General features: G+C 40.1%; 2 protein-coding genes across 4 annotated transcripts; both read left to right on the top strand.

Moving 5' to 3' along the window:
- The first annotated feature begins 1,521 nt into the window (after nt 1-1,521).
- Nucleotides 1,522-14,689, top strand: APOOL (apolipoprotein O like). Of its 3 annotated transcripts, none has more exons than XM_015626731.2 (10): nt 1,537-1,586; nt 3,137-3,222; nt 4,637-4,741; nt 5,315-5,434; nt 6,506-6,560; nt 6,711-6,809; nt 7,142-7,233; nt 7,583-7,669; nt 9,250-9,406; nt 11,077-14,689. In XM_015626731.2, the coding sequence occupies exons 2-10, from the start codon at nt 3,193-3,195 to the stop codon at nt 11,172-11,174; spliced, it is 843 nt and encodes a 280-aa protein (XP_015482217.1). In that variant the 5' UTR covers nt 1,537-1,586; nt 3,137-3,192; the 3' UTR covers nt 11,175-14,689. The 3 variants fall into 3 exon arrangements, with proteins under 3 accessions (XP_015482218.1, XP_015482217.1, XP_033369983.1); XM_033514092.1 differs by lacking the exon at nt 1,537-1,586 and adding an exon at nt 2,494-2,512; XM_015626732.1 differs by lacking the exon at nt 3,137-3,222 and having other exon boundaries at nt 1,522-1,586.
- A 665-nt stretch (nt 14,690-15,354) lies between these two features.
- Nucleotides 15,355-24,719, top strand: LOC107203995. Its single transcript, XM_015626733.2, has 7 exons — nt 15,355-17,492; nt 19,696-19,801; nt 20,632-20,805; nt 21,522-21,621; nt 22,551-22,639; nt 23,446-23,584; nt 24,037-24,719. The coding sequence occupies exons 1-7, from the start codon at nt 17,423-17,425 to the stop codon at nt 24,043-24,045; spliced, it is 687 nt and encodes a 228-aa protein (XP_015482219.1). The 5' UTR covers nt 15,355-17,422; the 3' UTR covers nt 24,046-24,719.
- Nucleotides 24,720-26,124: the final 1,405 nt, after the last annotated feature.

The raw sequence follows: 26,124 nt of genomic DNA, 5'->3' as shown, positions 1-26,124 counted from the left end.
TTAAAAATCAATAGCGCCTTGTATAAAAATCATGGAGACTCCATGACCTGTGGGCATTTTTGTTTACAAGCAGTATGTATATATGTATTAGAGGCAGAACTGTTATTTATCACAAAGTTATATTGTGGATGATTCTTTCTTAAATAAATATATGTTTTCTGTCATTAAGAAAAATAAGTATTTTAGAGCCATCTTGAGAAGTTTGAAGTGTCAAGCTTCAAAATACGAGTAATCTTCCATGTTTCAGCCTTGTTTTTCTGATCAGCTGGGAGATGAACTGAAAGACAATGGAAAACCACCTGTCCATGCCAGGGAAAATGTTGGAGTTGTAAGATTTTGAGCATTCTGCAACTTTTCTATAGTGCCCATCATGCTTAATGCTTTGACGAGCAGATGCTCCATCGGTACCACAGTAAATCCCTCAGCTCATGGATGCTACAGAGAGAAAACCAATGGTTCTAGACTAATACAGGTCAAACAAGGTTTCAACCCCTGGATAACACAGTATTTCTTCAGTTTCACAACAGTATTTTTAATTTTATACTTGTCTAAGTTGAGAGACGATCCAATAGTTTCTATAGGCAATGAACATTAGGTTTCTTTTTTCCCTCTTTCCAAACGAGTTCTGTGTGAATTACTGTAACCGGCTGCGTTTTCTATCACAGATTAATAACTTGTTAACTTTTTGTGTGTCTACAACGAAAATTTATGAATGGAAAACTTCACTGTGTGTTGCTCACTGGGCATATACCTCATGGTACATTGCACAGACGTGTAAGTTGTAAGTTGCACTGCAACATTAAAAAAAGGAACATATTGCTCTTTTTTCAAAGATATTAACTTATTTAAGAGATATAGTCTGTACATTATTAAAAAAACAAAAATAAAAACAAAAACAAACATTTATTCTTCCTAAATTCAAGCAAAGCTTTTGCTTTGGGGGGAAAAAAAAATAAAATTGTAAACTTCAGTTGTAAATTTGGACTTCAATAAACGAATTATCTGCACTTCGATTGTGTGTTTTTGGGGGATTTTGTGTGCTCTGGGGGTGGTCCGGGGTGAGTGCGGTGCGGGCTGAGGGGCATCGCTGTCGATCTGGGGCGATCCCAGCCCCGGCTGTGGGGGATCCCCGCCCGCCTTAGGGCGATCTCGGCTGGGAGGGATCTCTGCCCGATTTCGGGCGATCCCGGCTGAGGGTGACCCCTCCGCAGTTGAGAGGGATTCCTGCCTGCTTTTGGGAGACGCCGGCTGAGGGCGATCCCACCCCGGCTGAGGGAGATCACCCCTGCCCCGGCTGAGGAGTGCCATCCCTGCCCGCTTCGGGGTGATGCCCGCCCCGCCTGAGGGAGATCCCGCCCCGCCTGAGGGGGACCATCCCTGCCCGCTTTGGGGTAATGCCCGCCCCGCCTGAGGGCGATCCCGCCCCGCCTGAGGGGTACCATCTCTGCCCGCTTTGGGGTAATGCCCGCCCCGCTTTGGGGCGATCCCCGCCCGGTCGGAGCGCGGTCCCGCCCCGGCCGCTCGGCCCCGCCCGGTGCGGCCCTTCCCGCGCGCCGTACGCGGCGCTGTCCAACATGGCGGCCAAGGTGAGTGTCCGCTGCCCTCAGGCCGGCGCTGCCCCGGCCCCGCGGCTCCGCTGCCCCTCAGGCTCCGCTCTCGCTCTTCCGCGGGCTCGGGGCAGCTGGAGCGGCTCCGTGCCGCCCTCGGGAGCGCCCGGCCCGCCCGCAGCTCCGCCGGCGCTGGGGGGAAGGAGCCCCGGGTGCCGCGGAAGCCCGGGGTCAGGTGGAGGAGTGGGGCAATGAGAGGTCTCTGTGATGTGGGACGTGAGGGGAAAAGAGCTGGTTCGCGAAGTGGTTAAATTGTGCACAAGGAAATAAAAGTAGTGTTTTTCTTCTGGTTCTTCTCCATATAATCTCAGCCCCCGAAACACCTTCAACTCGAGGAATATCGAGATGATAGTTCGGTAGTAACATGGTAAAGTGCTAGTGGTGCTGTACATCACTAAAACAAGGCTGTTAAAATCATGCTAACAGGGTTACAAGTATCTAAAATATCTCTAGTGTCTTCAAACAGAAGAACGTGCATGTAAAGATCTAAGCTTTCTCACAAATATTTAGACAGGTTTTCCAGTGCTCACACTCAAATTGACGAATAGGTTCCTCTCACATGAATCTTCATATTTACTTTTTTAAGGCATTTAAAATGTGTGTATATATATCTGCAAAGGATGATGCCAATGAGGACAGACAGCGAAATTAAAATAAAGCATTTTACCTTAATTTCTTACAGCAAAAGAAACTCTCTTTGGCTTTGCTGTCTGTCTGGGTGATCTTAAGTAGTTTGGCTCAGTACATAAATCTGAATGATTCAGTACGTTTAGTGGAGTGACATAAGTTTATGTGTTCTTTACTATTATTAATAAGTTTTATTCTTCTTAAGATTCCACTTTCTGTGGGTCACCATCTGGCAGACCAAGATTAAAACCAAATCCATGGATCATCAGTGAGCTGAGGTGAAGTGGAAGGATCTGTTCCGCTTGTGTAGGGGTTTTTGGTGGTTGTCATCAGAGATTTATAAATACATACCTGAATTAGGATACTGAGTTTGGCCTACAAGCTTCTGGCAATCATCATGTCTCTTGTAACTTCTGGGAAAAATAAACCAGCAGGATTTGATACAGTTTTGTGATCCACCTCAAGATATCTCAGTGGTAGGAGAAAGTCATAAACCTATGACTTTATTCTTTAATTAACATGTTTTATAGAAAATATGATATGAGGTAGCTGCTAAATTTTAATCTTATTTTAACCTGGCTAGTAGATTCCTGTTTTGTGATAGAGAACTCACGTGGTTTTTTATATAAATCCACGCATAGGATTTTTGCATATACTCCACTCCTTTGATTCCATTTGTTTTGAGGCAGTTCCTGCCTTCAGGGCAAGTTTCCTGACTCGTGCTCCAATTCTTGAAGCGAGCACGCAGAATTTGCAGTTTCAGTGGGAAACAATGTCTTAGAGATTAGCATAAATTATCTGTACGGTTTTATTATGGTTTAGTTTGTATTCTGCATCTTTTGAGTGAAAGATAGTGAATTCTTTGTAGTGATGTAGCTTTTTAACTTTTTTTTTTTTAATAGAATCTGTATTTTTGATCGTTGATAAGATTCCAACACTTTGAAGCAGATTGTTTGAAATGCAAAGACTTAAAGCCAAAATTATCCAGGTACATTTGACAGTTTTATTATTATATTTTGATTGGTCTTACTCCAGTTCTACTATTAAGAGGCGTAGCTGTAACAATTTTCTGCTAGAGAGCATATAATGTATTTCTTCAGCAAATAACTGCTGTTCAGGCTTCTCATCAAAAATAGTGCCATGTCTGCTTCCTTCTGGTAGTGTTTAGCTCTGTGTCTGTGCAGCATTCACCTCCAGAAATGTCACCTGGCTTCATGGCTTTTGTAGCTGCAACAATTTCCTGAATTCCTCAAAAAGAAGATTTTTATTTATTTGTAAGTCAGTTATCAGGTGATGTCCTGGAGTCATTCTGCTGGCTGAAGATATATTTCCAAGGTGTTCCACAGCTCCAGCTTGTTGCAGGTGTTTTTTCCTCTGTGCTTCTTTCCTAATGTTTGATATAACAATATGATCCTGCCATTTTGTAATTCTCAATAATTTCTGTAGAAGTTTTCAAAGGTAAAATACTTTTTTGGTTTCTTTAGCTAAACAATGTATGATTTTCCTGGTTTAATGCATAATGCCTCATAAGTAACTTTTAATAAAATAATTTAAATAAATTAATACTAGAAACAACTTAGCTAAATGAGGTCTTTTTAGTGCACCTCGTGATTAGATAAGGAACAGAATAAACAACTCCATGCAGTGAAGACTCTTTAGTGTAATCAAGGTGATGTTGCTTTTTCTTTCACTCTGGTTTTTTGTGATTTCAGTAGAAAAGAGTGAATCCCTCTTGGGATTACTGTGCTAGTGTAAATGTTAGCCAGTACAGCTGTTTCCTTGGATCTTTAAACATTTCTGTGTTTGTCTGCAGGCACCCAAAAGTAAAGCAATTACTGCCAGTCAGGAGCTGGACCACTTTGATCATTCCCTGTATAGCTTTCTCTTTTGCATTGAGCATAGAATCCATTGTGACTCTTAATTTATTTTTTTTCTAAGTGAACAATACAACTTTTTCATACTCCGTCACTTTTAGTTTTCCTTCTAGTGTCTACTGAAAATTGGTGTCCTGTTCTGGTAGTATGCTGTACAGAAATAAGCAATCTGAATTATGATGGGTTTAAAGTAGTTTTTCTTTATTAATTCTTCAAAAATGGAGTTCCTGCATGCTGAGTAAATTACAACTGAATTTACCCTAACAAGTGATAGAAGCACCAGTGTGGCTTTGAACGCAAAATTCTTCCTGGTATTTTAGACAATAAACTGTTGTCGGGGACCTTAAACCTTTTTTTTTACCATTATAATTTGAGCAAATCTTCATATAAGTCAGAAGACATTTCTAAAAGGCATAATGCTGAAAAATGGTTTTAAAAATGACTTGTTTAATCCCATATTAGATCAGTCCAAAGGGAAATTTTAATTTCAGCATTAAGACTCTTTTTTCTTCTCTCTGCCCATCCCAGGTGGCAAAGCTGGCAGCTGTTTCTTCTGGGCTGCCATTTGTATGTATTACTGTATATGCAGCAACAGAAAAGGAATCAAAAAGTCAGCTGGTGAAGCCAGATAAGGTATGACTCTTCCTCTTTTTTGGTCTTTTAAGTAATACTAGAAAAATCTGCAGAATAGCAGCTCTGTCCATAGAATTACATTACCCAGTAACTAAAATACATAGCGAAGTAATAAATGATAATAAATAACTGACCACTATGGCTCAAATAAAACACAAAGTTTTACAATACTAAATTAGTAAAGTTTTATCTTATTTTCATCATTACAGTATTTCAAAAATGAAGTCAGAAAAGGTGAAAATAGAACTACTGATGAGTTCTTTTCTAATGTGCAATTCCTAGTGATACCCACATCCATCTTCTAATTATTCTTTCACATGCCTTTGCTCCACAGTGAGTAATTCTGCTTCTCAGAACCTATACAATTATTTCAGTTTTCATTTCTAAGGAGTGAAGTCCCACTTGAGTAGAACCAGTTTGGAACTCTAAAAGTTCACAATTCCAAGTAGCGACTTTGTTTGCCATAATGGGAGCACTGAGGGTTTTGTAGGCTTGAAAAACCCCCTGCAAATGCAGCAGCTGATTAGAGCAGAGAGCTCTGGCCCTGCTGTTCAGCTGTGCCTTTGTTTGCAGCTCCCCATTTACAGTGCACCCCCTCTGAAGTCCAAGTACATCGAGGAGCAGCCCGGGCGCCTGCAGCAGCAGCTCACGGCAGTGCGGACGACGACCGGCCGCTATTTTGGCTGGTGTCAGGTAAGGGATGCCTGCACCAACATTTCCTGCAGTTCCTCTCAGCACTACGCTAAACCACTGAAAAAAACCAGGTTACTTCCCCCTGGAGGGATTTTTTGGCAGTTCCTTGTCTTAGCATAAGATAATTTTGGATGGGAAAATGAGCCCTCCTTCTACAGCAGGAGTTACGTCAGTAAATTCTTGCTGGCAGAACTTGAGGGTGTTTTAGAGTCTGACATTCCAGGTGTAGTCCATGGAGAAGGAGCTGCTTCCAAAGGGCAGTACCTGACAAAAACCACATACAGAATGCATCCCATCTGTCTGTTGTAGCAGGCAACCTCGCAGGCATCAGAAACACCTCCCAGCTCTGTTAGTGTGTGTTCCAGGTGGAGAGGGAACTGTGGTGCCTGTCGCTGCTCTTGGACCTGCTTGGAAACAGCAGCTTCACCCTGGCTGTTGGCAGGAAGAGATTTTGTGCTTGTGTTTTGCTTTTGCAAAAAAAATGTAGACCCTGATAGTTGAAAAAAAAGAAAATTAAAAATGTATTTACTGTAAATTGTGATTCCATTGGTCTGTGAAAATGTTGTCAGTGACTGCATGACTGAAATACTCTTGTTATAAACCTGTACTAAACTTTTTTATCCCATTAATCATTGTGAGTTCCTGTCACTGAGTAGCAGTGACCTCTGGTGGTACAAATTCGGTGTTGCTCTTTCAGTTTTCCTGGGAAAGTCTCTAGGGAAGAGAAGATTGTATTTCAGAATTGAATTTTCTTATACAGTTGACGTCCAGGTATTTTCCTTCTCTACTGTTCCTGAGATGTCAGTTTTGAAAAAACTGAAAAAACTGAAAGTGAGCTTACATTAGAGAGATTTTTATTTTTTTTTAATTAATTGTCAATATAAGTTTTAAAAATATGAATATGTAAAAAAGAGGGTAGATCTCTGTACAGCATTTCTAGAAGGTCACTGACCTGGTTTGGGTCTTTTAAAGTTACACAGTATTTCTTTTGTCTTCTTGTGCTGAGATATACGGGAGTAGCTACTTGTGCAGAGATTTTACTTTCTGGTTTTGTTTTTTCTTTCCTTTTAGAGTGTCTATGTCTTCATTAAAAATGGAATAATGGATACAATTCAGTTTGGAAAAGGTAGGCAAGTCACATATCTGTCTCATTTTATCTATATAAACTCAGTAAAATCAAAATTTTTACCTTTATTTCTTAAGGGGGAAATAAAATCAAATGACTGATACAGAATTGCCCTGCTTCTTTTTTTTTGTCTTTTTTTCCAATTCTTAGATGCTTATGTTTACCTGAACAACCCCCCCCCAGAATTTCTTCCCAAAGCTGCTGTAATTACAGTGTCAGGCCTGGTTGGTGTAGTGCTGGCAAGAAAAGGTAGGGTTTGACTGTTTTCATTATTGGTCTGTGGGGTATGGAGCATGTAACAGTTCCAGTGGTCAGAATGCTCTTCTGAAACATTGGCAAAAGCCTGTGTGACTGAAAAAATCCTTCCTGGTAAATGAAGGGACATTATTGATTGTTGTTAGGAGGTGGCTGAGAGCTGACAGAGCAGGACTAATGATACAATGCTTCTTATTCTTCATAATACTGGAAAACATTGGCTTATTTCTCTTTCAGAATATCAATGTCTCCTGCATTTAATTGCTACAACTACTTAGTTTGCATTTCATTTTGTCTAATAATTCAACATATTTGGCTTTGTACAGGTTCTAGATTTAAGAGAATTGCTTATCCATTGGGACTTACTACTGTAGGATATTCTGTTTGTTACCCAGCTCAGTCAGTGGTCATTGCTAAGGTAAGTTTCTGGTTTTATCTGTGGTCATCTCCAACATAATGGGACAAGTTGGATCCTTTAACCTGGTGCTCCATCTATTGTGCCAACATTACCAGCACACTTTGCTGATCAGGGTTTTATTTCATTTGGAGTAGGTGGATTTAGCATGGAAATGTGAATTCCTAATACCAGTTTAAACATTATTTGCAATTTGCTTGATGTAAGGGAAATATGCACTAGATCTTGAAAAGTAGATGCCTTTGTATCAGATCAAGCATGCTCTCATACAAACATGATTAATTTCATTTGAATAGTCTGTCTTTTTATTTCAAAAGCTGTTGTTAAATTATTTTTTCCTAAAAAAAACCAGGTAACTGGGAAAAAGTTACTTTGTGCGAGTCATCAGACCTATGAGGCTGTGAGGTCACTGTGGGCAGACAAGGAAACTGTCACCAAGGTAGGACCTGGGAAGTAATGATAACTCACACATTGAGAGGGAGCTTGTAGACTCTTCTGCTGATGCTGTTCAAGGTTTACTGATGCTGTTAAGCAAGGCACAAACCCCAATCTGATCTTTTTGTCACTTCAGTGTTTAATTGTTTTTACACCTTTCACACCAGTAGATATTGAGATCCCCTCTGTAGCCCCACAATGCATGCAGGGTGCACAAGAGAAGAATGAGTTTCTCTTAGACCTCCTTTTTTACCTTGGCATAAAGGATCCATTTTGATTTCAGCTTTAGTCTTAAGCAGCCCCTGAATTTAGACAAAAGCCACTCAGGATTACAAGTAGGTATGACTGGCTACTCTTCTACAACTCTTGTAGGAAGTCTGGTTTATTTACTCTGTGATATGAATTGTCCATATCTGATTTATTTCTTCTCCTTGTCCTGTCCTCATTGCAGCCATAGTGAATAAATGGTCAGCAATTTCTTGATATTGACCTACTACACAGGGAAAAGTTAGCAGGGTTTTTGACATTCTCTTCCTCACTATAACCCTCTCAAAGCAGGCTTTCTATCCCTGACATAATTCTTGTTCTCCTCAGAATTTCCTCTAGTTTCTCTGCTTTTCTGTTTTTAAGGGATTTTGTGTGTTGTTTGTGATTTTTAAATGAGGTGGTCAAAAGAGGACATAATATAACAACTGAGGCCTTGCCAGCAGAGAGTAGAGGGCAATGTGAACCTTCTGTAAATTACATATGGGAGCTGGGTTAGTAATCCCACAATTAAATGTGGGTTTTATCCAGCCCAAAAGGTTTTTTTCTCAAGTGGGACTCTATAAAACCTTGATAAAAGTAGCATTTCCCAAGTAAAATTGCAGCTTTGCACAGTAATTTTTCATTGCTCTTTTCAAAGAAAATTTCAGTTTCTCAGTTACATTAACATGTAGAACTCTTTTGCTTTAAATTTACGGTGCTCATTGGCATTCAGTTTTATTTCCTCTGAGAAGCACAAATGGAATTCTGAGTTTTGAAAATGAGATTCAGATAACTGTCATTAAACTGATAGCAAAACAAGAATTGATGTGGTACAGACACTTTTATTAACTTCATTTTTTTTCCCCTGAGTGAAGCCTCTTCCCAAGACATATTATTTCTCATTACTAGGGTGTAACCATGATTTATCTTTCCATATTCTGCTAACTAGGTGTAGTAAATGTTCTTTAAACACTCAGGGCTATTTCAGTCTTGTGTAAGGCTAAAGGCTTCTTACCTGGAAATGAACTTATGAGGTTCTTGGAGGGTCTCGGGTGAAAACACAGCTTCAATCATATATATGTATATATATATTCAGTATATACTCATGGCATGTTCCCTTCTACATGAATTTATTCTATCTGATCTGTGGGGATTCATGCACTTTACTTTTTCCAGCTGTGTCCCTTGTGTGCAGCTGACTATTTGAATATCATTGTATGATGTCATATCTAAAAATAATTTCATGAAAGATAAGCTGGCAGACTTGAAAGCTTTATTTTGCAATAATGTATTAAGCATATACCCATGTGCTTTCTTTTATTAATGTTTGGTTCACAGCTGCAGCAAGAGTCAAAACCAATTATGCAAGAAGATAAGAAAAAGAAGGGAATTTCTAATACCAAACCTGAGTCTGCTGTTGAGTCAAGATCATTTAACACAACAGAATCTTCTCCAGGAGAGTCTCGGAGTAATGAAGAGCCAGTGCCTTCATCAGGTGAATTAAACATTTCAAGTGTAATCTCAGGGCAACTTGCAAATCCAATTAGTTGACTTAATTTTGCACTTACTCTTGCTCTAAACTGGAGCAGACTGTCAGTGCATATTATTCTTGAGAGCATATTTTACATGCTGTCATTTAATACATATTTCAGAGCCTCGGGGAGGTGATAATTTTCTCACTGTGGACCCTGTCACAGTAGCAGAATTAAATATTTGCTAGTCTCTCTCAATAATGTCAGAGAACCATTAATGTAAACCTGGTTCTTTCATAGGTCAAAATAAGGAATAATCCAAAGCAAGACATACAAAAAGGTTTTAATTTGGATTATAATTAGAAGATTGAAGTCTCAAATGGATTTCATTACTTTTAGCCTCTGCTAACAATGCAGAGATGATCCATAGTGGAATGAAAAAGGAGTGTGTAATTGAGAAATGAAGCATTGGATTTTACTTTGCTAGGTTTTCTGCCATGGTTCCTTGTGCATTTTAAGTGGTTGAGATAATCAACTAGATCATGTAACAGCCTATTTAACAGACTAAAATTTGGTAGTCCAATTTGTAAGAGAAAACAGTGGAATTACCTATTAAAGGAGAACAAAATGTGTTTTGTTACCTTTTAAAAGGACAATTTCTGAATTTTGTTACAAGGAAATCACTTGGAAGGAAGGAATTGTTACCAGATTTTTATTTTTTTTTTCTGGAAAGTAAGCAGAACTTATTTGGATGTGGGTTTTAATATCTTTTTCCTTTATTTTCACTGTAATATGCATTCATATCTTTGCTTTGCACCTGAATTTTTTCTGATTTAGTTTGTGGAATGCTTTGATCTGTTTTAACACTTGCTTCAATCCAAGCTGTCTTTTTTGGGTTTGTGTTTATAGATCTATCTTTACTTTCATAAGTGGAATTAGTTCATGTCCCTAATACAGCCAAAAATATCCATGCCCTAAATGAATCTGTGTTGCCAGAGATGTTTATTTTCTCAGTCCAAATGGGACAAAGATTTCAGGAGAATGTAACATCCTTTGTAGCTGGAAAAGAAGCAGATCAGCAGCAGGAGACACAGCCCCAGAAAAGCTGCCTTTGTATTCCCCTAGATCCTCTGGAACTGCAGTACCATTAAATCTGTCAGCCTGTGCACTGGCCTTCAGTGAGTGGGAGGGTTCAGTGTTTTACTAAACTCAGTTCATGGTTTTTGGAAGTTAAAAAGTGAAACTAGGTAAGAGTGTTTGTCTTCATTTGGAATTCCTGCCATCTGGCAGCAGCTTCAGGGGAGATCTGGCAAGGTTGGTTTTGGGAGCCAGCTCTGCTCCTGGGAGCACTGGGGCAGGAAACACTGCACATTTTTTTAACATGCCTCAAACTTTCCCTTCCATGTGCTGGGCAAAGCATCACAATTTCTTCTCTCACTCTGCTGGGTTAGGAAGTGGTGTTGGAGAGTGAGAAGAGGTCCTGCTTTCCATCCACTGTTGTGCTTAGCATTCCAACATGCCCTCATCCTCCTCTGTCACTTCTTAACACACTTTGAACTAGAGCAGACAGATTTTGATATTTTCTAAGTTTACAGTGATACAGAAATTCTCAAAATGTATCACTAAGCTTTTTTTCCTTACAGCTCAAGTATATGCATACTTTTTAACCATATTTCTTTACTGTCTCTAACAGGAACAGGGAAGAAATCAAAATTTAAGCCTAATCCAAAACTTGTGGACCATGGTCAGTCCAGCCCTGAAGATGTGGACATGTACAGCACCAGGAGCTAAGCCAAGTCTCCTTTACAAACTGCAAAATGTTACAGATAAGGGGGAGGGAAGAAGGGAAAGAATAATCTTTACAATACGTACCCTGTGAGGTGTTTTCCTCATAGGGAAATTGTGAGATATTTTCTTATCTCCAATTTGTATTATTGACTTATATGATTCTGTTTAGTGCTTATTTTGTTCCTGACTCCATATAAGCAGTGGGAATTCACTCAGTGTCATTAGTGGGATACTGGGAAAACAAGATTTGTCAGTGTCTTCTCCCAATGAGGTTTCTCTGTGCCAAACTTGCTAATAAATGTCACTTCACAAAGGATATTTAAAATGCAAACGTATCTCTGCTTTGGCTCAGATGTTCATTGATCTGAATGAAGAATGTGAGGGATGGGGTTTGCAGAGGCTTCTTTGTCTTTTATCTTTCAGCTCTGGAATGAATTACAAGTTGCTGCTGGTCTGAGTATCCTTAAAATCTCCATGGCTGTATCATGTGAACAGCATTGGCTTTAAAGTTTGTGTGAAAGAGTCACTTTTTTTCATTACAAAATAATTTTGTATTGTTTGGTACTTTAGCTTGCAGTGGTGAATGGAAACAGCTCCTTGTCCTGCACACCTCTGCTGTGTTCAAATGTCTCTGAAGTTGGGCAAAAACACACAGCTGATCTCTAAACATCCTCACTAAACCCTGCATCAGTTTTCACCTACTTCTAATACTTGGAAGAACTGTGTTTAAATTGCTTAATCCATGAAACTGATACTGAATTGATATAAAATCCAGTAGAAGTGTTTAGGAAGTTTGAAATCAGTAGCTCCAAGGTTTAATCTGTTGACAGACAGCAAAAATGCAGAAGTAGTAGGCAGCCAACCTTTTCATCCCACAAGTTTGTATGCAATATCTCATTGATTTTGGTAGAATTTCTGTGAAATTCTGTTTTTCCATAAAAATGATATTAGAAATTAAGTTTCCTAGGATGAAATTTTCAAACACTGCTTTTATCATGGTGTATATCCCTGTACTTCTGTTCATCCTCCATTTCTCTTCATTCTGTTACCTTTCAATTAATGAAAATATGGACTTTGCTGTAAACTTGAGGGGGAAGCAAGAGAAACCATATGAGCAGATAGTGTGGATGGAAAGCTAAAGCCTGAAATGCTGCTGTTCTCAGCACTGGGATGTGGTAGGATATTTGCCTCTGCCCTTCAGAAGAAGAAATTTCACAACCTGATTCCTTCTCCAAGGCTGCTGATGCAAAGGCAAGTAACAGGCAGAATTCCTGGTGTCCCTGTGGGATCTGCAAAGTTGTGAGGAGATGCAGGATGGAACATGCAGAAGGCACAAATGGTGAATGAGCAAAAGAAGAAAAGCTTTTAGGATGTGTCAGAAACAAATTGATATTTTAAAATCCAAATTTCAGGTGAAGCGTTGGTCTTTGTTACACAGGGTCCAGTGCAAGGTGAAGTCACAAAATGTGAAGTTTAAAAGAATTCCTTTAGTTAAACTTGCCTGGGACAGCTGACAGGATTTAATGTGTTTTGTTTCTTTAATCATCTCTTAAAGGCCCAGGCAATGTCAGAATTCAGGCAGCAATCAGAGGATATTAAGTCAATCTTCAGAGAGTTCCTGGACATGCCACATTTAGTGTTCCATCACAGAGAGAGGAGTAGAAAAATTAGATGGCTGGGCTTCATATACCATTTCAATGGAAATAGATGAAGACATAAGTGAAAATTGTGAAGAAATTATCATTTTCAAGTGCATGACTGGATGCCAGAAATTGTATTATCTGTCTCCCTTTGATAACATTCTGGATAAACACATAAAGGAAAAGCCATCTGCTCTACTCCCAGATTGTTAAATTCTAACTTTGAGTTATGTGCTGCCACAGCAAGTCAACAGGAAAGGTAAGACGATGCAGATTTGCTTGGATTTTGCAGGTGTTTACTGCGGTGAGATTTTTCAGGACATAATGAAAAACTCTGCCCTGGAATTGGTCTCTTGGGAGCAGGGAGAGGAGCTGCCTTGGATTGCTGCTACGGAACCAGCACATCTCCCTTCCCAGGAGAGCAGGCCTTGGGACACTTCCCTGGTGCCAAAATCTGCCCTGGGACTTTGCCAGGTTTTGAGGGCGTTTCCACGCAGAGCTGGTGATGCAGGTAGAGGTGTCTGGTCTGCAGATATCCATTGGCTCTGTGCTTGGGCAGGCAGGAATCAGGGGTTCATGCAAGCCCTTCCATTGCAGCCCCTGATCCTGTTCATGCTGTGCATGGCCCCAGTACACAAAGCTGTCCTGGGGCTGGATTTCAGTCTCAAATTGCTCCTTAGGGCAGCATTGGGATAAAATTGAACCTCAGAGTTAAACATCTTCTGGGACAGAACTTAAAATGAGTGTTCCCACCCACTATGATGAACAAACAGGATGGGGGATGCAGTTCTGTAGCTCACAGAATGGAGTCCCTGTGATGTGGCATTTTTGGTAGGTGAGAGGAGCTCACCTCACAGGATTATTCCAGCTCAGGGTTTGCCAGGTGTCTGCCCCATCCCTAGAAGTGTCCAGGGCCAGGATGGACAGGGCTTGGAGCAACCTGCAAGGTGTCCCTGCCTCTGGCAGGGGTGGAAGAGAAGGGGCTGGAAGGTCCCTTCCAGCCCACACCGGTCAATGGTGATGCTGCTGCTGCTGTTATTGTCACTTTTTAATTTAGTTTTTTCATCGGCTGAGATTTCTTTTTCTCCTCAAGGGAGGGTAATTTTCTGTTTGTTTAATTTGTATCACCAGTTTTTGTTTACCATCCCTACACATTGGGGTTAAAATTAGAAGGTTTGGTTGTGAAAAAGGTACAGCTAAAGATAACTCTTCCCTAACTGCAGCCAAAGAAAGTGGGAGAAAAGTATGAGAAGTTTTGTATTCTGGCAGCTTTGTGTTCTCTGCTTTCAGTTCAGACATCTGAACCTCCAGCCACATGTCTGTATTAGTAATTTCTAGTAAAGGTGCTATGCAATGGCTTTAAAAAAGCAAATTCAGATCACATGATGCCATGCTTGTGAGTCCTGGCTCACCATGTGCCTGACTTGGGCTCTTGAAGGTTTCATACCCAATAGACAAACCTGTTACAGTGAAAAGTTAACATAAAATGTGGGAAAAGTTTTGAGACATGGTTTTATTAATTTATTGTGAAACACTTTGAAATGCCTCTCAAATGTATCCTTAAGAGTCACTTATTTCACAATGCAATAATATAGTAACATCATAAAAGTAAGAATGTATATTGTAATTTTTATATGAGTTATATATTTGTGAAAAATTCAATGTCTTAAAGAATGGGGTCACATGTATTTTATAATGCAGAAATAGCTTTAATGCATGGTTTTTTTAATTTATGGTTGATTGTATTGAATATAGAGAGATTTGGAGCTTGTTTATATTAATTTTTTATTTACATAGAATTGGTTGTGATACTTTATTTTGTCATATCGCTGTGAAGCACCTGGAAATAAAGGGTAATAAGATACTTTTTAAAATTAAGTTCAATTTTTGTCTGTTGTTTTCATCTGTAGGAAAATTGTCAACTCCTTCCCTTTTTAAAGAGTTCATTTCTAATAAGTAAGGTTTATTAATGTTTGGGGGAAAATTTTACCCCTGAAATACTGAAACACTCCTGGAAGAAATCACTGAAGTAACAGGACAGATCAATGCTCAGTGGCCTAAATTTTGAGAAGTGCTTCCATTTTCTTCTCTTGGTATTTTTTTCTAAAGAATGGTGTAGTTCAGGACTTGGAAAAACTACAGTTTTTATCCATGCTGGAGGAGAGACACGGTTCAATAAGGAAGCAGGTGATAAATGTGTTTGTCTCAGTTTGACTGTGTCAATCTTCCAGATAAAATAATTTGTCAAGCAAGGGTCATAAATTATGTAATCCATGGTGTAACCTAAGGAGTGGATTACTTGAAAGGAGGAAAATTGTGTGAATGAGTAATTGGGCTGTTTTAATGGCAGATTCTCACTGTGAATCTTGAACAGCTTGGGAAAAACTGGAAAAGTATTGGAATGCAGCAATGTTGTTGTTATCTTGTAGTGAAGGTTTGGAATATTTCAGTGAAGTGCTGAAAACCTATTTGAAATCCAAAAAGAAAGTGGGGTCCTATGAAGCCAGTACTTTTTAAAAAGGACAATCAGTAGGCACTGGATTATGTGTGGTTTTAATTTTAAAGTGCAGGATTCCCAGAAGCCAAGCTCATCAGCGCTGGTGGCAAGCTGCAGCCAAGAAAGGCTGTGACTGAAGCCATTCTAGAAGTTGGTGTATCTTTCTCCCTGCCCCTGATGTGCTTCTGTTGTGGCCCAGAGCCCCAGTGAAACCCTGGGTTCTAGGTGCAGTCAGTCCTTTGTCCTTTTGTTTGCAGACACAGGAGATGGATTTTGCTGCAACTGAAAGAAATTCTGTTGCTGTGAGCAGGGAATAGGTGAAAAGTGAGCCTGTCATGGTTTCAAGCCTTGGAACCTTTTCTGGGCTCTGTTTGTAGCGGTCCTCGTGCTTGGTTTGTGTCACTCTCAGGGACCCCTGCAATGCAGAAGGAGAGACTGGACTCCCCAGCCATCTTGAACCAGATGTGAAATGAATTAAAAATCATGAGCAGTTCCATCTTCCACCATTAATTTTGGTCAGTAACTTTTGTTTACACATCTCTCTTTGAAGAAATTAAATGAGCCTGGATGCCATTATAGAATGCATAACTTGGCACTTGATTCTGCTGAGTTCCAGAAACTCAGACAATAAGAGGAGGAAATGGGTGTGCTGTGGAATACAAAGCTCTCAGCTGCTCAGGTCTGCTGGCACTGGGTTTATTTGCTGTTACCCAAGTGGGCACTGAAAACGGAAACCGACTCACAGCCTCTGCAGCCCTTCGTGAGGCCATGTAAAACCTGCTGCATCCAATAAATGCCAATGATGTAGCAAAGTGAAGAGTTTGGGGTTTGTAACCTGACTCATTAAAACATCTCACCCAAGGAAAAGCTGCCCACTGCATTTCTGCATCCTTAAATCTGACAGCCCCAGGTAAAGGTGTTGTTTACCAGCCAAAGCGAGGCTCCCACTGAGCAGCTGAGAGCTGGAGCCAGAGGGAAATTCCCTGTCAGCCAGAAGAATGGAGCATCTCAGTAGCTGCTTCTTCACACTTCTGCCTTGTATCTGAAGAAGGATCATGCAATTTCTTCCATTGAGGTAGATAGTAATTTCTTTGTTGTGGTCTGTTGTAAAGCAATCTTCTGGCAGGACTGAGAATCTCTTATCTACTGCTGTAATGTTAAGTGCTGTTGGGCTTTAGCCAAAGCAGTATTTCAAGAATTTGCTAGGCATTGATTTTTAGAGATCATTATTTATCCTTTGAAAAGCAAAGGTTAAAGTTTACCTTTTGCTGTTAATGTAACTGTGGTTGGCATATTTACATAAGCAGCCAGCTCCTGTCAAATTAGGAAATCCACGCTGGGATTTTATCAGTTATAGATTAATTTTGAAAGCACTGTGCTATGAACAATGCTTGTGCTAACTTCAGCTTCAATGCAGTTAAACTCCACCAACTTTGGGTGTATCCTGGGTAGTGTTTGGGGTGACCACAGAGTCAGAACCTTCCTGTGCAGTGAATGTTGGAAATTTTTAAGGACCCTTTAAATAAAAAAGAAGCAAGGTGACAGGGGGTGTGCTAAGGTGTGAGTTCCTGTTGTCACTCATCCTTGCCAGATGGGTAATTTCTCAGAAAAATGAAAAATTAATTGACAATTGTAGTGCATCCAATTACAGGATTCCCTCCTTTCCATCTCATCCCTCTTAGATGGCTTCAGGACCATGGCTTTGTCTTTAAAAACAATGTCTGTTCCAGGAAATTATGTGCAAATACAGTCCAAGTTCATTATCTGTAAAAGGTAATATAAGCCTAAAAGAAGAAGAGAGAAATGCTCCTGACAGATACCTTAGTGTGTTGAAATTTAGGTCATTAAATGAATACCTCACATCTGATTTCAAAAATTCAGAAATAGCAATATTAATGATATATTTTTATGGAACTTCTGGGTTTCATAAAGGAAAATATGCTGGGTAAGTTATCAGGAAGTTGTATCAGTTTTAAGTTAATTAGTAATTCTTTATAGAGAAGGATGCTGTAAAACAAGCTCAAAATCCACAACCCATAGCAGCAGAAAGGGAAGTTCATTCTGCTGCTGGCAGAGTCTGGAAGGAAAGGTGTTTTTCTCCCATTGGCTCCAGGATGTCCTTTCTGAAAGTCCTGCTGTGTGTCCTGGTCCTGGCCGGCCCCTGGCTGAGTGAGGCTTCAGCACGTAAGATCTGCTGGAATTCTGCTTTGTGGCTTGTCAGAGCAGGGATGTGGCCGTGGCCACTCCACTGGGTGCTGCTGCTGGGGCACTGCACTCCCTCTGGGGGGATTGCTGCTTGGGAATTCTCCTTTGGGCTGGGTTTATTTTAAATAGCAGCAAAACAATGCAAAGGTGAAAACCTTGGTCAGGCAGCTGCTGTCCTGTGTTTGGTGTCACAGGGAAGAGGTTACAGCAGCATGAATTACACCTGAAACTCGGTATCCTGCTGGGTTGGGATCATTTGGAGTCAGTCTCTGAATTTCAGAAGGGTACTTTTAAATGAGTTAAATGGTTTGGTTCTTTCTCAGTGAGGAAAAAAACCTCTTGGTATATGGGTTAAAAAAATCATACACTTTTTTATAGCAAATGTTCTTAGACTTTTTTTGATATTAACAGAGAGAAAATCATCCATAATTAAGAGCATGACAACCAGAATGTACTGATAGAAAAGTTATTTTAAGTGAGAAGCTAAGTAATGGAATTGTCTCTGGTTCTGTTGAAGTAGACCAGTATTGGCCTGCAATTATTTTATGGGAAGATTTCCCACATATTTTATTGATATATTTATTTTATCATCATTCTTCTCTACATTGTAGCTACCAGTTACTTGTAATTGGCCATCCCTAAGCCCAGAGTGGTATACACCAGCTGCAGTTATTATTTTTCTAGTAAGAGTTTTGGTTTGTGATCTGAGGAACTGATTTATGCTACCCTAAACTTTTATTCACAAAAAAAAGTTGCTGCTTGAAGGATAACTTGGCATTTATGTAGACCACAGTATCTTGAAGGGCTCAGCAGTGAGTTCCTTTATCACATGGAATATTAGAGCATTAATACCAAAGGGCACACACTCCCTCTCCCTGTAGAATCACAACTGGTGATTTTCTGCTACCTTAGCGTTTTTTGTATCATTGCTAAACAAATTGTAACTGTGTTACTGATCAGAGCAGTAGCTAAAAACATTGCACATCTCCTAGGTGAGCCATGCCAAATGCTACTTGGGGTTTTTCATTGCTCTGTACTTTATAGGAATAACACATGACCTGTAGTTAGGTTTCCTTGGAAAATGTTTCAGTGCTGATGCCCTCTTGGAGAGGACAGCATGCATGTATGTAAATGGATTGGTACAAGCCTTGGTCACTGTAATCATTTAGATTTATCTCTGATAAGCAGCAAATGTTGGATCAGATGGACTTGGACAGCGGAAAGGAAAGAGGCTCCCATCTTTTTTTGCAATGCAGACTGCTCCCATCACAGTTCCTCTGGCTAATAATGCATCAGTCAGGAGTTTATTCTGGTGGAAGGCCCCTCCTAACAATGGCATTAAAGCTGCTCCAGCAGCTGCCTGCTGGGCTTGGAAGGGTCTGCTCAGAGATCTCGGCCAGGTCTGACTCTGGCTTCATCCCAAACGTGGATCCTCTCACTGGGAACGGTTGTGCACAATTATATTTGGCTCTGGTGGCAGACTGGGGGGTTTTTTAAGTGTTCAGGTTGGTGCCTGGCACTGAGTCCGAGTCCTGAGCAGGAGAGGAACAGGTAGCAAAGGATGTGGGTTTGGGAGTGCCAAATGTGCTGGTGTTTGATGGCTGATTCAGGCTGCTCAGGGAGTTATTTTTAGCCAGCCAAATATCTGTGAAATGCTGTAAACAGATTCTGGGACATAATTTACAGCCCAGTGTTTACACAGCAAAAGAGGTAGAGGAGAACCAACACTAATGCAAACCAGATCCCTTTGTAGGCTAAACCAAGGAATAATCCCATTGCAAAACACACAAAAAGGATCTAATTTGGATTATAACTGGAAGGTTGGAATCTCTAATGAATCTCATGACTTTTAGTCCTTGCCAACAATCCAGAGATGATATATAGTGGAATTCAGACACAACCACACTTAAAATTATGAGATAAGAATCGTAACACAAGCCACACCATTTCCTGGCTGACTGGAAGATGGGTGCATATTCAGGGTAAAGTAATCTAAGCAGGTAAATTTTCATTTCTCAAATAGCTTCAAAATTCTCAAGGGAAGAGTCACTGGAAAGCAAGATTTAGTATCATCTACAGAGTACATAGGAAGCTTAAATTTCTGGTGTAATTAGCAACACAGCCCACTGACAGTATGTTACTGTATAATTGCATTAAATACTTGTTTTGTTTTAATTCACAGCCAACTGCACTGGAGTTGCAGACTTTAAGGCCTGTCTGGGTAATGCAGATGAATTCTGTCCTAAAAGTATTTCTTGCCAGTGTAAAAATGAAAAACCTTTTTGCAGGTACTGTGTGGGCTTGGTTTGTTTGTTTAAATACATGCCATGTAAATATCAAATTAAATGATGAACTAAATTTAGACCCAAAACTGGGTCAAAGTGACCCATGAAAATAAATGTTGATCTTCATTCACAATCTGCATAAGTTTATAACTCTGGTACAATGCATCAAACCTGGGATCTGGGCATAGTGTTTTCTTTCTAAAAATATGTGTGGGCCATGTCATTCCTAATGTAGGTAATCACTGTAAACCTTAATTTTTACATGCTCCCTGTTCTCTCAACTATTTTACTTAAGAACTGAATTAGTTGTGTAATTGCAAGTTCATTTTTTTTCTCAGGTTGATCAAATTTTCTGTGGAGTTTAAAAAAGAAATAGATATCTTAATGTTCTATTCTCCATTATGTAGATGGGGTTTTTTTGCCTTTTAAAAAACCAGTATCATAATGACAGCCAGAAATGTGAGGTTTCACTTCCACTCAGCAGCTTTGCCATGCTGACAGCAGACAAAGACATTTTTGACCTGAGCCAGGCCATGACTTATGTACTGCACCCTGTTCCCAGTTCCCAGCAAAGCTTCTTATCTTGGACTCCTGAAGTGCCAACTTGGACTTGGATACTCAGAGCCTGGCAAATTACTTTTGCATCAAATCTGGAAACAGATGGGTGTAACTAAGATAAAAAACACCTTTGAACAAATAGGGAAAATAATGACTCTCTTGGCCCCTGCAGTGTTGAATAATAAATAATTATATAGCAAAATATTATACTTTTCTGGTATTGCTTACTTTTGAATTAAAATACTGTTGCTAAAAGTGAATATTTTTATTTGCAGATGTGATTACTTCAGAAGCGGCTGGAAGGAGTATTGGTACATGGGTCCCAAATGTAACCACCTTTGGAATACCCTGGATTTCATTTTAGTGGCTACTCTTCCTGCAGTGGGACTGGTTATCATAGTGGTTGTAATATTTTCTGTTGTCTACTGCTTGAAAGTGGAAAAGGCTGGGTAAGTGACTCTGGGTGCACTTATAAGGAGTTTTGTACTCAAAATGGAAGTACAGCAAAAGGAGTCTGGCATTCTGGTTAATTTTTAACCTCTGGATATTTAAAAGCACAAGGTTGCCATATTGCCAATATACTATTTATACCATTTAAAACTAACTCAAAGCTTCTTACCTGAGCACTCAGCACTTACTCAGCATTTTACCACTGCATGCAGAACTTCACTCAGTCATTGCTTTCTTTAGGGCTCACCAGGCAAGCTTTAAAGATTGATAAGTACACTTACTACTTAAATTCAACACTACCAAGTGTGTATTTCTGATTTATTTGCTCTTAAGGATTGGCTTTTTTTCCACAGGTTTAAAAAAAAAAGGGAGTAAAACTGATAATCATTGACAAGAGGTTTAAACATGATTCTTCCCACCCTTGGGTCTCAGATATTGGCAATCTGAGCTGCTTTTTGCTTTCAACACTTTTTCCCAGTGACACCTCTCCCAAGTAAGACAATATGGGTTTTTCCCTCTGTCACTGAGCCCCAGTAGTGTGTCACTGGTACTTTCTCTGACACAGAAAAGCTGTAATAATACCCAGCTCTTGTACAGCCATTGCCACAGGACATCTAAAGCTCTGACATGGCTGTTGAAACAATCTGCAGCACAAAAAACATCTGTCAAGACCCTCACCATTGCTAATGCTCTAAATTCCCACTGTTCCCCCCAGGAAGCAGCCGCAGCCTCCACCCAGTGGAGCACAGCAGAACCCTGCATTCAATGGTGACACAGCTGCCAGCCTGGGGCACGGCCACCATCAGCCAGCCGGGGTAAGAGATGGCACAGGGGGGCACAGCACAGCCCCCAGGCCTTGGTGATTTAGCACAATGGGATGGGAAGAGCAAAAAAAAAAAAAAAAGGAATTTGAGTTTAAAGTCTCCCTAGCTTTTGATTTCCAAGATCAGCTGAATGCATGTGAGAAGGTGAAATATCATCATCAAGGATTAAGCGAAGCTAATTTGCATAGGAGAAAACAAAAAACTAGGGAATTACTTTTACAGGATATTCAGAAAATATTTCCATTTTTGGCCAGTTAGAAGACTAGCTTTAAAAAGAGATCATGCTCTGCTATACTAGTTTTCTCCATTAGGCAAGATGTAGTAGAGCTCATGGCTTGAACTAGTGGTAAGAAGAGAAAAGATGGATAAATACCATTAAAAACCAATATAAAATACAAAGAATCATGGAAAGGGAATATTTGTTTGTGTATGTGTTCATTCCTCATTTGGTACTTTAAGGGATTATTTTACATATTAAGGAACACACAGTGTGTGAGAAAGAAACATTGAATGCTGTCTGAGAAAAGGGAGAAAATAATCTAGTCTGCTACATTATTTTCTGCTAAATCCATCTGTAGAGTATCAATAGCTTGGCAATGCAGCAGGTCTGAGCCTGCCTTTACCAGGAGATGGTGCTGTTCAATTTTTAACTAATTTGGAATTTAGTCCTGTTGATGCTGTTGTTCCCAAGGTGATCAGACCCAATCCTGCAGTTTGGTAGGGGAGAAAACCCTTTGTGAAAGGAATCCTTTTGGGTCAGAGCTGCAGGACTTGGGGCTTTCTCACATCCCAGTCTGAGAGTTGTAGCCCAGACAAGTGAAAAACGGGTTTATACCTTCTAACATACTGTACCTGGAGAGCTGGTTATTGTAATTTGTTGTCATTTTGCTCTGTGTAACCACCTGGTCCCCTACACACAGGATACCTGGGTTGGACAAATTCCAAAAGTTGTACTGAAAAGACAAGATTTTAATGATGCCTCAGTCCCAAATCAAAGGCAGAATTACAGGTATGCTGCTACTTTTTGTCTTTTGTGCTCATTCTCACTTGATACCCTTGTTTGGAGACTCAGAATGACTTTGCAGCCTTGCCAGTGGCACAGCAAGCAACAAAGGTCCAGTAAATGGCAAAGCTTTTGACTGGATTATTCACATACAAATCCTAAAATACTGCTTTATCCAGAGGCTCTGTTTTTTCTCTAATCCCAGAGGCATTAATTTCATTACTGTTTAGAAACACAGTTCCCTGCTTGTGCTTCCTCACTTGAAACCCCCTCAGCACCCAGCCAACTGCTGCAGCTCTTACTGCAACTTCTGCAGAGAACTTGTTTGCCAGGGTGCAGCTCAGTGAGAGCACAGCAGTCTCCTCACATGTAGCAGGGTTCTGCTGCAGACAGGCTGGAGCTTGCTGATGTTTCAGTCCCTCAAGGAGCTCTGGCTTTTTTCAACATTAATGCTGAAAATATTGAAGGTATAGCTATGGTGAATTTAAAACATTTTGAAAATCATTGTAGGAATGTAGAAAATTGTACTGTGGCATTGTTTGTTGTGAAGAGAAAAAAAGCTTAAAGAGAACGTTGCTTCTATAAATTCAGTCTTCTCTGCTTGCAGGAGGATGAGGGTGTGACAGTAAAATGAACTTAAGACCTTTTAGGTGTTATTGCCTCAGTACCCTGATTTAATATTTATTATTATTATTTAATATTATCATGCTCAGTAGTGAGTTTTAATATTGTTATATTTCAGTTTAAACTAACCCTTTGTGCAATTTGTAGTGTATTACAAGGTTTTAATAACCTTTTTCTCTTTTGCACAGTCCTGTGTATGCTCAGCCTCTAAGGCCAGCAGATCCATCATCAGATTATTTCCCTCAGTCCCGAGCCCAGCGGGACAAGTTTGACTATCCCAGGAAGGATTTGCCTTATCCAGTTTATCCAGAGGCAAGACAGTACCAGGTACGTATAAATTACATCCCTCTGCATATTAATTACCTTTTCTGCATATTAATTACATATTCTGCATATTAATTATATCATCATCCTGGTACTGAATACAAATCATCACTAAATTGATAGTGTTTGTCACTAAGTAAAGATGTGAGCTCACAGAAAACCTACAGCCACCTTTCACTGTGCAGGTGTTTTCTTCAGGAATGTTACAGACCCTGCTGAAATGTTTTTAAATATTTCCAAAGCTGTTTCAGTCTGTCTGCAAACAGTGGTAATGCTTTCAGTTATTTGCATGAAAATCATCATCCAAAGCTCTTGGTGAGTGCACACTCAGAAGCAGCACCCACTAAGAAAAGAAATACATAAAAATGTAGTTTGATTATATATAGACTATTTTAATAGCAAACATGCTGGGGAGTGTGTGTCATGCCACTGGTTTCATTCTAATGTCTTTACAGAGATACTAAGAACAAGTGCTTCCTGTATCAGAAATGTCTTGGAATGCTGTGTGATCACTGGACAATCGAGGTGCTGAGAGACCAATGAGACCCTGGTGGGACACAGAGGAAATTGCCGTCCTTATTAGAGAGTGCTAATAAGTTATTGCAAAGAGAAGGTATAGAGGATAATAGTAAAAGAAAACCTGATATGATATGACATTACCATCTGATTTATTTACTGTCTAATTGGTGAGAGCTTCCTGTAAATCCCTGATGCTGCAGTGCACAAGGGTCTGGCCTGGCAGTGTGGTACAACCACAGCCAAGGACTTGGCCTCTCTCTGTCCCAAGACTTATCAAATACCTACAGAGCCATTCCCTTGTCCCTTGTCTTTTTACCTACAGAGCCATTCTCTTGTCCCTTGTCTTTTTACCTACAGAGCCATTCTCTTGTCCCTTGTCTTTTTTGCTTTGTCTTCTGTGTTGATCCCAACAACTGGAATGTTTTGTCTTTAAAACCACCCTGGCTTCCTTTGTAACTTTTCTGTAAATGAGGAAAATAAATGAAGTTATGGAAGATTGACTACCTTGCCACTAAGTAACAAATGAAAGACACTGAAGACTGGGATTTATTTCCCATTTTCCAAAAAGTCTGAGGCACATTATATTGCGATTTATATTAAACGATTTTTTTTAGTATTAGGTAATATGTGAAACTACAAAACCAGAATTTTAAGGGTTTTAGAAAGGGTTTTTTGATATTTGGTTTTCCCTCAATGTAACAAAAATTCAAAGTGGGCAAATTTCACTGGGTTTACTTCTACTGCTGCAAATTCTGTCAGAAATAAAAGAAGTGAGTCTGGTTCCCTCTCTTACCTTCAGAAACACAGAAATGTTGTTTGCACATGTGTTTAGAGCCCAGACTATCAGTTTAAACCGTTCTGACCTCAGAAATTCTTGTGTCAGAGAATTGTCTCTGTGAATCTCTTTTTTCTGTCACTTCTCAGCCCTGGGTGGTTCCACAATCTGACAAACTGTGGTGGTTGTTGACCTCAATCCAGCTCTGTTGTACCAACCTCAAGAGTGACCACAGAATGTGAGTGTTCAATTTGCTCCAAAAAGGAGTAGGAGGAGCAGACAAGGTGCTGTCAATATCCACGGTGCTGGCAAGAACAGAGCTGGCTAAACTGAATGTCTCTCTCACCATTTCCCCCAGTGTTCAGTTTTGTCATTAACTTCCAGGTATTTTCCCCTTCATTTCTTAATCATATTGGGCAGTTAGAAATTATTTTGTCATAAGAATGTCCGTCTCTTGCTAGAGCTAGACAAAATGACTAGAATGTCCTTCCTACTGAATTTACTTTGCTGTGTGCTGTGTTATGTGGCTTTACTCTTTAAAGAAAAAAAGGGGAGTGTAAAATATAAGTCTCCAAGTTCTCTGCTAAGGAGGTAAAAGTCCAGGAGGATGAATCTTTTGCAAATTAGAGAAGCTCCATGTCTCTCTTGTCCTGAGGGGCCCAGAACTGGACACAACACTCCAGCTGTGGTCAGCAGGATCTCAGGATGGCCACCTTGGGTCACCCACCCAACTCCCAGACCCCGGTGGCTCTGTGCTCTGACCCCCAGACAGGGACACCCCCTCACTCCCGCAGGTGGCTCTGAGCAATCTCCTCTCAGCTTCTGAGGGGTTTGGGCCACATTTCCCACAAATCCATTTCTGCCTTTACGCTTTACTTGGAAACACAGCTCCGGCTTTGGATTCCTCTAAGGAATAGAAGACATAGAACAGGCACCAAGCATTGCCCAAGTCCTCCTTTGCTCAGGTTTGTACAGCAGGTGCTTAATCTTGTGACAGAGTAATGCAAAGTTTCCAAAACAAGTTGCTATGCTCGTTATGAGAAAGTTCATGTCTGTATCCTACTTTTATATATTAAAAAACTGTTTCGACGTTGTATTCACTTGGTAACCTTTAACCAGGTACGTCGGATTTTCACCCTAAGAGACCCACAGAACTGAAACTGTTGCCCGAACTATTTAAATGTTGTGTGCTTTATTCACCAGATGATTCCTGCACCCGGGCACGGGTGTGTGGAGAACTCCCCTCATT

Source organism: Parus major, chromosome 4A, assembly GCF_001522545.3.
Source record: "Parus major isolate Abel chromosome 4A, Parus_major1.1, whole genome shotgun sequence".
Classification (NCBI taxonomy): Eukaryota; Metazoa; Chordata; class Aves; order Passeriformes; family Paridae; genus Parus; species Parus major.
The sequence above is the reverse complement of the archived record's forward strand: the minus strand, read 5'-3'. Positions and strand labels throughout refer to the sequence as shown.

What these genes read in the sequence shown, in the direction of transcription:
- APOOL (XM_015626731.2), top strand. Translation starts at nt 3,193, where the DNA reads ATGCAAAGACTTAAAGCCAAAATTATCCAG. An exon ending in TTAAAGCCAAAATTATCCAG is followed by an intron (nt 3,223 to 4,636) that starts GTACATTTGACA and finishes TGCCCATCCCAG; the next exon opens with GTGGCAAAGCTGGCAGCTGT. An exon ending in GCTATTTTGGCTGGTGTCAG is followed by an intron (nt 5,435 to 6,505) that starts GTAAGGGATGCC and finishes CTTTCCTTTTAG; the next exon opens with AGTGTCTATGTCTTCATTAA.
- LOC107203995 (XM_015626733.2), top strand. Translation starts at nt 17,423, where the DNA reads ATGTCCTTTCTGAAAGTCCTGCTGTGTGTCCTGGTCCTGGCCGGCCCC. An exon ending in AATGAAAAACCTTTTTGCAG is followed by an intron (nt 19,802 to 20,631) that starts GTACTGTGTGGG and finishes TTTTATTTGCAG; the next exon opens with ATGTGATTACTTCAGAAGCG. An exon ending in GCCACCATCAGCCAGCCGGG is followed by an intron (nt 21,622 to 22,550) that starts GTAAGAGATGGC and finishes CCCTACACACAG; the next exon opens with GATACCTGGGTTGGACAAAT.